We start from the raw sequence: 11,550 nt of genomic DNA on the forward strand, positions 1-11,550 counted from the left end.
GAAGGGGGGGGGGGGGGGGGGATTTGGGTGCATTGGTCAGAGGGGGTTTCTGTGCCATGGTGGTGGTGGAAAAGTTCAAGGGGGAATTACTACAAGCGGAGGCAGGTCAAGCTGGATTGACACGAGGGAGTCATCAGTGAGATGTTACACCACTGGGAAACACATGCGGTATAGGCTAAATGTGCCGCTTGCATCAAACCCAGTCAACAGCAGTGCAATGTTTAGCCTCACAGGGCCAGCGGGCATTTCGTATCTGTGCATGGTTCACTCTCTTCCCAGTGTGTTGGAAATAAGCTTCCTCTGTGGCTCTGAACTCATTGTTATTTCCTATTGGCCGTGCCACTTACGGAACGCTACTACATATCCCAGGGGAAAGCTTGGGAAAGACACCCTGCATGAACTCATCAAAGATTTATGAACACCACTCTTCTGTGAAAAAGAAGTGATAGAGATAGCCCCGTAAAGAGCGAAGTGAGTACAGCTGCAGTTTGTACAGCAGAGGGGTTTTAAAAGCTGAATGAGGAGAGCTGAAAAGAGTAGCGGAGTAGCAGAATCATGGTTCCCCATAAAAAAGGAACATTTTTCCTCGCTGCAGTGCAGATTACTACAGATTTGAGGGAAGAAACCGTGAGTCATTGCCTGTCCTACTTATGTTAAGTGCCTAATAACCATGGACTCTGGAAAAAAGTGAATTTGCATCAATCTATTTTAAGACTTTGATATGGCCATGGCAATGAGACAGAGACAAGGCAGAAGAGAAAGGGGCATGGAGACAACAGATTGTTCAAACTTCCTAAAAAACATAATCTGTTTTCATATTTTATGCTCAAGAGCCAACTGTAATTTATGGGATGTAAAAGGACCAGGATATGGCTGTACCTTGATATGTTTGACACCACAGCTTACAAGCTTGCTTGGCTGGTACAAATCCCACGATATGTCAAATATCTGTGGGGAGAAAACATACAATGCATTAAATATCCTCTCATTGTTACACAATCACCACAACATCATATATGCATTATGTAGCATACTGTTCTTCAATGTACCTATTTACTGTGATGTTCAACCATTCAAATTCTATTCAAATTTAATCAAAAGTCTGGACTTCTTACAAAAGGTTTAGAGTGGAAAAAGGACAAAAATGTAAAGAGAAGAAATTAAGTCTGAGTCTGTGTGTGTTTGCACTGGCTGTGTTGTAATGTGTGGGGGCTGAATTTGAAAACAACAGCTGCCTGTATTCATCTTTTTAAAATTCCTTTTCATTAGCCATGCACCCTCTCAGACAGACTCTGGAAAGCTCACAATCAATCAGGCCTAACTTGTTTATGCCCCCTTTGGGCAGGCGCTCTATCCTACATTTATAGCTATTTGAGGCAGTCGATATTGAGCTTGTGACGGAGACAGTGGAGGAAGAAAGTGTTTACCCTGTCTGTATGACCAGGAGCGACTGCCAGAACCTTCCCCCTCCTCCAGTCCCACACACAGATTGTGTTTTTTGAGTCCAAACCCACGGACACCAAACACTGCAAAGAGAGCAAAGAACAACTCATATCACAGATTGAACAGACTATGCTCTGTTGCACTAATCACTGCAAAACAAACTTAAGTACCTCCACTGTAGCATGGCAGGCCACAATGAAAGGGCTAATAATGGCTACAGAGCAGAACAGAACAGTTGTCCAGCCCCTGGCACTTCCAGTGAGCACATTTGAGTGATTTTTGCTGGAGGAGCCTCCTATAGCTGAGTGAATGAGTAGGCAGCAGTAGCAGCGCCAGTGGAGCAGAAGAGGAGAAAGCAGCTCTTATGGAAATTGGTGTCTTATGGATGTCCTCTTTGATCCAGTACTGAATCAAATTAGTCTATATTTCAGTCTGTATTTTAATGATTTGTGAAGAGGCCCTGTGTGATGAAACCCAGTGAAACTATGTGGATGAGGGGGTTAAAAAGTACATCCATATTTTGAAAACTCAAGTAATTCTTTTAGCTATGCTGGCGGTGTGATTGATCCACTGAATGGATTGCCATGAACATTCATGTTCCCCAGATGATGAATTCTTATGAATTTGGTGATCCTTTCCATTATTGCCACCATGAGGTTTTGGTTTTTGTCTCAACAACTATTAGATGAACTGCCACAATATCTGGTTCACACATTCACGTTCCTCTCAAGGTGAAGTGTAATAACTTTGGTGATCCCTTAACCATGAGGTCACATGTTGCCCAAATATATTGGTTTATGATCAAATACCTGCAAAACAAATCACATTCCCATTAGCCTCAGCTGTACAGTGTTTAGTGCTAATTGGCATGCATGCTAACACACTAAACTAACATGGTTAACAAGGTAAACATTTAATCTGCTAAATAACCACCAAAATAAAAGGGCAATTATAGTTTCAGGTGGAAATATCTATGCAATCGTGGATACAGACCATGGGTTTTTAATCAAGACATAGCAACCATATAAAATGTTACTCAGTGTAACCTCAACCACAGCTGTATGTGGCATGTAGACAACTGGATCAAACAGAACAAGTAAAACAAAGGTCATGAGTTACACTCTTCGTACCAGATAGCACAACTGCAGCTCATACTGAAGAGATGTCTCAAACATCAGTGTATTTTTTTGATATTACTTTAATAGATGGACGGGGTAATGGCACAAGGGATTTCACTGGGTTGTTGGACTCTGACTTCCTCTGATCCAGGAAGGGGAGAGATGGAGAGTAAACAGAGTCGCTAAACTGAGAAGCGATTGAGCCTCCTCTGGCTTTAAACACTGTCACATTCCATCTAAATCCCCAGCTCTCTACCCGAGCAGGAGAATAACACGGGGGTCATCTCCCTGTCTCTTACTGCAAAATACAGGAGGTATAACTCCACTCCGAGAGCTCCTACGGGAGGAAGAGGGAGGCGTGCAAAGATAAAAACCTAGAGATGGTTCCGCGGAGTATTGATTTTTATAGTCCAAATCAACATTAGGTGGAGGCTGCAGTGTGTAAATATTAACTGGTGGCAAGTCTGTGGGGAGCTGGCTCGAAAGATAACATGAAAATAGCAAGTTACTTGAAAATCCCAGTGAAATGACATGTATATGTTGCATGGTCACACTCCCTGGGGTATTTTAATGCTTTTCTCACCTTGACACAACCAGGTCCTGTCAAACTCTGCAATGCAAAGTACCAACCATTTGCAGCTGACTGTTTTCCTGTAAAATCAACCAAATAGAGCATGTCTGGGTGCAGCTGTCCAGCAAATACTGCTGGAGTAATCACAGATTTGTCATTCAGAAACTCAGCCCGAGCTGGCGAGCTGCAAAAGCCAGCCTGCAGCTCTTGAGTGGAGTTTTAATTGTTGCCGCGGTGCCTCTCAAACTGAACATTTCAGTTGACACTTTCAGCTCTGTCTGTAGTTTCTCCTACTTTGAACATAAGCATTACTGTGTCACAACTGTACCTGTCCCTCAAGGTCAAAGGCCAGGCAGGCGACGCCATGTGTGTGCACATCCTTGAGAATGGACACAGTCTGCACGGTGTAAGAGTCCCATACGCAGATATAAGGCTCCTTGCCCACCTGTCCTGTGGCCACCAACACACGCTCCGGATGCAGAGCTAAACTGTAGAGAGAGAGGCAGAGAAAGCATCTGGTTAGCGCTGGCATTTTGTGTGCTTTTGTGTGTGCCGGGAGTAGATGAGGGATTCACCCTCCCAGCGGAACCCACTGGGATGAGATGAACACATTAAGTCTGTGATGGGTCTGAGTATGGAAGCAGAAGGGCAGCTTGATGAGGTGACATGGTTAAATTAACTCAGTCATGCTCAAATAGACACAGCCTGGCTTCACGCATGCCTTCGGGCTGTTCCTAGAGTATGAAAAGCAGTACTGGTGAATCTTTAAATTTCATTTTTCTCCATTTTGTTAACTGTTTCAGCGTCCCTTAAACTATTCTCTGTGCCTTTCACCTTTTCTAATTCATCTGGGGTTTCCTCTCATCACCAGGCATATGTTTGTAACACTGTTACATAATCCACCCTCCAACCCCCCCTCCTACACTCAAACCTCCCCCACCTACAAGCATTCCCACTCTACAGCTGAGCAACAGCCTGCTGCATAAAGCTGTCACTCCCTCCCCCTGCTCCACCCATCCTTTCAGCAGCCGCCAGTCACGTTCCATGCAGGCCTGAGTGATTCACTGGGCAATTCTTCCTCTTGCCTTATCCTGGCCTATATATTTCATGCTGCGGCGGAGCTCCCTCCATTATAATCAGGCTGCCTGTTTTGCCAACTGCTCTCCAGAATTTCTAATCCTGGCTTGTATTCAGACAGCAGGCCGGAGAGGCTTCTCAGGGCAGGCAGCATCGACCTGCTGAGTCCGAGCAGCTCTATAAATGCCTTCTTCCACTTGTACTTTCTTTATAGCTCAATCTAAGTCTCCTTCTTTGTCCAAGTTGTCAGTCCGAATCTTTTCTGTCTGACTTGTTTGACACCTCATCTGCATTCGAAACTCGCTGTCACCACGGCCTTGACAAACCTTTGGTGGTGTAACATCTCTGAAAGCTGAGGTGGGTTAGATGTGACAGCCCCTATCTTTGTCCTCCCTCAACCCTGCCTCCTTGTTCTCTCTCATCACCTACACTTCCCCACCTTCTTTATTGAACCTCTCTCCAACCTGGCACAATTTCTCATCTTACTTTTTTATCAATTACGTAATCAGAGCAAAGAAGCTAAAAATAGCATTCATAGGAAGAGGGGGAAAAATGATTAGAGCACTTTGAGACGCAGACAGACAGGAAAACTGCTTTGGTACAAGCAAGTAAGTAGTGCACAGCAAATCTGTCTGGTTTGACGCTGGAGTAATACAAAGAAGAACATCTCCAACAGCTATAATCTCAGGCTAAAAAATATTTGCAGGAAACCCTGACATTTTGCCAGATTTTCACTTAACTTATGTCTCATATACTACAGGTTTTATGTACAGTATGTCCATGTTACTGCTTGGAAAATCCAATGCAATCTTTAAGCCAGCTGCAACAAGATCACTGTTTCATTTACATTTCTGTCAGCTGAAGAGCTCGCTAAATGCCATCACTAATGACTTAGCCTGCAGTGCATCAGCTCGGTTCTCCTGTTTGATATTGGCTACGGCTGTTTGAAGCGTCTTCCATCTGCCAAGTCCTGTAGTACAAAACTAGCTAAATACTGCAGCAATTAACAGCCTGTTTTCATGTAGATATGAGGCGAATAAACAGCCTGAAGAGTTGATTTCTCACGGTGAAAACGCAAAGGTGCAGCACAGGAAGAGCACGAGATGCATCTTTACCCACTCCAGCGTAAATGTTTTCCCTTCTTAAAATATGATCAATACAATAATTTTTTTTATGTAATATATGGGCAGGAATTATGATAGAGTACCTGAGACAACTTTGACTCACATTCCCCAGCAGTAGTTTCCTTTGTCTGATTATGCGTACAGTGGATTAAAGAGAAGAAGAGGATTAGCACATTTTTGATGGTCCATACAGTACGGGGTTATTTCCCAGGATTCCACAAAGTGTTTTTAATCCAGCTGCCCATCAAACTACATCTGAAACACCTGCCCATACACCGGGTGCATAAAGCTGAAAATAGAAAACCTGGGATGAAAGTAAGCAATAGATGGTGGGTCTTTACTCTATTCAATAGTCAAAGGAACACAGAAGAAGATGGAAAAAAGGGGGGTAACATAGGCAAAAAACCTGGGCTACATTCTGGCTGAACATGATCAGGAAAAGGAAAACGTCCTCTCTCAGAACATTAGCTGGATTTTTTTTGTCCTCAAATACTTCAGAAAACCAAAATTAGTGGCGTTCTGGAGCACTGGAGTCAGGCACTGCCAATATTAGTGCTGAAACAATTAATCAGTTATTTGATTAGCCAATCAGCAGAACATTTCTTGGTATAATAATCAAGTAATCAGTTAAATCATTTATCTGGGTGCTTCACCCTTCTCAAATATAAGGATTTTCTGTTTTTCTCTGTTTTATTTAACTGTGTATTAGAGATAAAAACAATAAAAAAAAACACTTTCACAATGTCACCTCAGGCTCTGGGAACTTGTAAAAAGTGTTATCCACTATTTTCTGACATTTTGTAGATAACGATTAATCAATCTATTGAAAAAATAATTGACAGGTTTACCTATAAAGAACATAACCATTAGTTATTATTATCCTGATTCCAGACTATTTCTAGGATTTGTGATACAATTCATTATTTTATTATATTTACTTATTTGCAGGGCTGCTACTAATAATCATTTTCATCATTGATTAATCCTTTGGTCTATAAAATGTCAAAACATAAAAATGACCATCACAATATCCAAAGCGTCCAAAGTGGCGTCTTCAAATTGCTCCTCCAGTCCAAAACCTAAATACAGTATATACAGTTTACTATAACATAAGACAAAGAAAAGCAGCAAATCCTCTCAATTTAGAAGCTGGACTAATTTGATATTTTTCCTTTATAAATTAAATAAATTATCAATAGTTGATACATTTTCTGTCTGTAAGTAAGATTAACAGGAATAATTTATCATCATATCCAGATTACTGATAAATAGTATTAATATCTTCTGAAAGCACCACTATATGCTATACAATATACACTTTATTAATATTGAGGTATTTGGTCAAAAATATTCCTTACTCAATGCATGATAGTCATCTACAGTTTGGCATCATTGACATCTGGGCTGATTCTAAGGGAGGGTAAAGTGAGCAAAATATCGAAGCATGTGCAGCCGCTTCCAACATTCACGACACCACTTGGATGACACCTCTGTCCGAGTTTCTTCTTTCAGTCCCAGCGACAACCCTGCTGAATCATGCCATTGTGCTAAGTAACTGTACTGAACTCTGGAGGATCCTAATTGGGGATGTCAGATCTGCTCTTTAGAGACCACGCTGCCTTGTACAGAGTGGCCTGGCAGCTACTCACAGTGACGTTGGGACCTAATACCTCAGAATCTCACTGATACTCCGCACAGAACACCTGGAAATAGGTCTAAAGGTAAGAAATAAAGGGACGCAGACAGCATTGTCACCAACAGTAAAGGTTCTCACTCGATCTTCTTGTATTGGACCTGTTTCTAGTTTTTCCTTGTGGTGATTAAAAGTGAGGTAGATGACTGAATACAGTAGTAGTCAGCAGAAAAGTAAGCAGAAGACAATGATTTAGGAAATACATCACCACAACTGTTTATTAATGCACATTAAACATAAAGGAAGGTAGATAATTAATTAATTTGTATGGGAAAAATAGCATACCAATGCACATACCATAACATTTAGAGCCTAAGCTAATTTGCAATGCCAGTGTCTAGATGGGCCTTTAAATGTACATACATTAAAAACACAAAACTCAGAACTCAACAAGAACATACTGACGGAACAGTACAAGGCACAAACTAATACAATAAAGCATCATAAAACAAGAAGCACCAGATCATTCATGACTACATGATTGATCCCTCTTTAAAACTGTTTCAGTTTGAGTCTAAGATGATCCCAGTCAGGATCCAGTTTGAGTACTGTAGGTAAGGAATTCCACATTTTGACCCCGAATAGAAAAGGCTGTTTGTCCAAATGAGGGTTATGTAAGGACACCTTACAATTCCCGTTGGATGCTCCACGTGTTATTGAGCCCGAAGCTCTGAATGGAACCACAAGGTTACTGAGCACCTGGGAAGGCTGGTTATGTAGGATAGATATAGATGCGTTTAAAAAGCACATTTAATAAAATGATCAAAACTTAACATATTTAATTTCTTAAGAACATGGCAATGAAGTGATCTTATAGGCTTCCTATCCAAAATTTTAATTGCTTGATTGTACATCATCATAAGAGGCTTGGTTATTGTAGATGCTGTTTGAGTAACCAAGAGGTTACACAATATCTTAAATGTGAAAAGATCACAGAGACCATTTTAACATGGTTCTCATTTTAAGTGGTAATCTAATTTAGTATAAGGCCCAGATTTTACCTCTGAGAGCCGTTAAATACATCACCTGTTAATATTTAGGTTTAACTCATTAGCTTCTATTGAGGACTGAGCTCTGGAAGAAAAGCAACTGACACACTTTTCTTAACACTGAGTGTTAAGAAAAGCATTAGCTCTCGTAACTGTTGTCAGTAACAGTAATAAACTGAAAGCACATTTCCACACACTCACCTAATACACCAGAGTCATAAGCTTCACCTGCACGGCCCTAATTTGTACAACAGCAATATTGTTAGAAACTCAAATATTCTATATTGAATTTATATTAAACACACTATGATGACTTTACAGGACATTTTTCAACAGTTTTGAGTTAAGCTCAGTTCACATTAGCTCATACGGTTCACAGATTCAAAGGTGCAAGACTGTTCTCTGCCAACCTGATACATTTATCATATCCACTCTTCCTGCTAATTCTTACAAAAAAAAACATTATTTATTATTATATTAGAGTTTAATGAAAATTCCTCAGCAATATTAATAGAAATGTATTCACTGCAGCCTGGGTCTGGCATCCATAATCCTTAACTCTGGCTGTGGTCCATCATAAAGTTAACAAGATATTGTAATATGAGACAGCCTTTTATTCCTGTGTCTATAACACCCTCTCATTAACTCTCACTCTCTATCATAACAAAGAATATTAATGAGCCAAGCTTTTGAATTACAGCAGAAAATAAAGCTAGGGTTGGCTATTTTTGATGCTGATGCCAAAGCAATACCTGATTTTTGGTACAGAAAGTGACATATACAAAATGCTTTTTAAATGTAAAAGAATAGGCAAGCCTAAAGAATATTATGAGTTTTGATAAATAAGAATCTGACCAAACATTTGCTAAACATGTCAAAAATTGTGATCATTGGTGTTATGGACACAATTCCTTGGGTAAGTTTTGACCAAGCAGCAAACTCTGGAGCTGAACAATTAAGCCGACATGGAAATGCCAAAAACTGCAGTTGCTAGATTGGCAACTTGATTCTGGCTCCAAAAGTGAGTCAATCCCCACAGACCCCCATGTTAAAATGCCCAACTTTACAGCAGAAATTTACACATTTACAGCCTGATACAGCCTGGTCTCTATGGCTAATTTCCCCATTCATGACAACTGTGTGGGGGTGAATATTTAAAATAGCTCACCCGTTTAGCCTAAATGATATTAAGGCTTAAAGTTATGCATCATTTAGGGCGTGGCTGCTTTGAGTGACAGGTGGGTGCTGTCACAGGAGTTTAGCTGTGTAGCTCGGGGAGTTACGCAGAGTCAGGCACTGCCAAGATGGCGACGGCAGGAGCCACCCCATTAAGTTTCACAATCGCTTTTCAGAAACCTATGGGTGACGTCATGGAGACTACGTCCATGTTTTACACAGTCTATGGTTTCCACACACAGACCCAATCAACTACACAAGGTCCGGAGGCAGACATCTTCAAAGACTGAACATATGAATTAGTAGTTTGTACCCTACTATTCCCATTTGTTCTCATTCTCATTTGTTAGTTTTGTCTCACAAATGCTGACTTTATATATGTCCCCTCACCTGCACCTTTCTTCTTTACTTGGACTGGACTGTGTGCGCTGTTTTGCAAACAGTTATGGGAACTCAATGGGATCACACACACTCAAAACATCTTTTAGTCATTCAGCTAATTTTTTCATGTGCATGTCTGTCTTTTGAAAGGAATTCATGTGCGTTGTTCAGGTGTACATGTCCCGTGTGTCAGCACCATTGCAAAATGGAGAGAGCAAGCTTTGTGGTATTCGACATACTCCTGTAGCAGTAGCCTTGGGTTCTGTGAGTTTTAGACTGGAATAAATATCCGTGCTGCAATATTGTGGAAAATTACATAAAGATGTGAGGAAAGAATAACTTATAACAGTTTATTCAATGATCTACTCATTTTACAACATTGCTGGAGGGAAATTGAGTTTTAACAACAGCTTATTAACATCCTCAATCTATAATGTAATTGACCAAAATAACCTGTTCCTCAAAAAGCAACACTACAGTGCCACACCAGCTATCCAGCGAGACTATCCTGCATCCTTGTCTGCTCTCATAGAGAGCTCAGCCTTCCATTCATGTGAAAACCTGCCTATTAGCTCCTCCACATCAGACCAGTTAAAACAGGCTGCAGGGCAAGATAAAACCAGGAGGGAGAAACACAGTCAGCAATTAATTCATGAAGTAAACCACCAAGCACAAACAAAATATAGCAGCAACCAAAATGGAAAAAAGAAAAATAGAAGCAACAGAGATGAGCAGAAAGAGAGAGAGATTTGAGTCGCAGTACTATCTGAGGGGGCTGCATCTATTCCACATGAGTTAGTGCAACGTGAGAGCAGTCCAACAGTTATACAGCACCGATTGCTCCTGGTTGTGCCATAGACGTCTAGGTAAAAGAAAGTGTTTGTGAGAGCCACACAAGCACTCCACTGTGATCTGAGTTTAAAATGACTATTACCTGGTCTGCGTCAACAATAACATACAGCCCAAGAGATATGTATAGCTTGTTCTGTAAATATGTTCACATCACCAAACAGCCTGCAGAAAAAAGCATGTGGCAGCAAAAGCCTAAATGAGCCTGATTTGAGTGAATCGTTGCACATTTGCGTGCAGTAAAGAGCACAGATGACCAATTTGATGGTGTACCAGACTGTTACTTTTACAAATGCACGCTGCATTTTTGCATCAAACATGTGTGATATCACATGATTCAGCCAGTAAGCGTTTGAACTCAGGCACTTCACCCACAGGGCAGCGGAGGGTTAGTATCTCTATTGTCCCATGAATAATGGAGCGGGAGCCCAGCTGACTACCGACACACAGTATATAATGCTAGTCATCTCCAGGCCAACCCACACACACATGTCAACACAAGCGCTGGAGTGTTGGACACAGGTCGTTATTGTGTGGTATGCTGGGAAACAGTTGGGAAAGGCAGAAGGATCATTACATGTGTGATGTAAAACTGGTTACTTTGCAGGTGATTCAAAGTTTGTTTGGCCACGCAGAGATGATTTACCACAACCCAAAGAAAGATCTCCAATCCAAGGATCCCTTCAAGGACAGCTCTGTTCAAGTGCATTTTTTCAGAATTGCACCTTGTATTATTATGTATTATTGTTCAGCCTGTGCTGAAAAGACAAGACATTCAAGCTTTTATGTTCTAAAATAAATTAGGTTTTAAAACATGTCTGCTAGCAGATAGTGAAGAAACCCAGCGTGCAGGCAAATTGCCAGCAAAGAAAAGAATGTCTCCAGAATCTACAGAATGAATGGTCAACTATTTTTCATTAAACAATTAAAAGTCATTTAATAAGAAAAACTTGTATTTGCTGCTTTTCTAGTTTGATATCCTTATAAATTAACTATCTTTGCATTTTGGACTATTAGTTTTACCCCCCACTCCCTGAGGAGTGGCAGGGAGCAGTGCAATCTATAGCAGTGAGAGAGAGAGAGAGAGAGAGAGAGAGAGAGAGAGAGAGAGAGAGAGAGAGAGAGAGAG

At 40.9% G+C, this 11,550-nt stretch overlaps 1 protein-coding gene across 1 annotated transcript in view; it reads right to left on the reverse strand.

The window, feature by feature from the left end:
• Nucleotides 1–11,550, reverse strand: part of eml5 (EMAP like 5) — a 42,475-nt gene that overhangs the window by 29,875 nt on the left and 1,050 nt on the right. Inside the window, exons 2-4 of the mRNA XM_046063139.1 lie at nt 3,461–3,620; nt 1,428–1,526; nt 880–948 (exon numbers count right to left, since the gene is read on the reverse strand). Of these exons, the coding sequence (XP_045919095.1) occupies nt 880–948; nt 1,428–1,526; nt 3,461–3,620 (328 nt within the window). The remainder of the gene's footprint in view (nt 1–879; nt 949–1,427; nt 1,527–3,460; nt 3,621–11,550) is intronic.

This window comes from Micropterus dolomieu, linkage group LG11 (assembly GCF_021292245.1).
Source record: "Micropterus dolomieu isolate WLL.071019.BEF.003 ecotype Adirondacks linkage group LG11, ASM2129224v1, whole genome shotgun sequence".
Lineage (NCBI taxonomy): Eukaryota > Metazoa > Chordata > Actinopteri > Centrarchiformes > Centrarchidae > Micropterus > Micropterus dolomieu.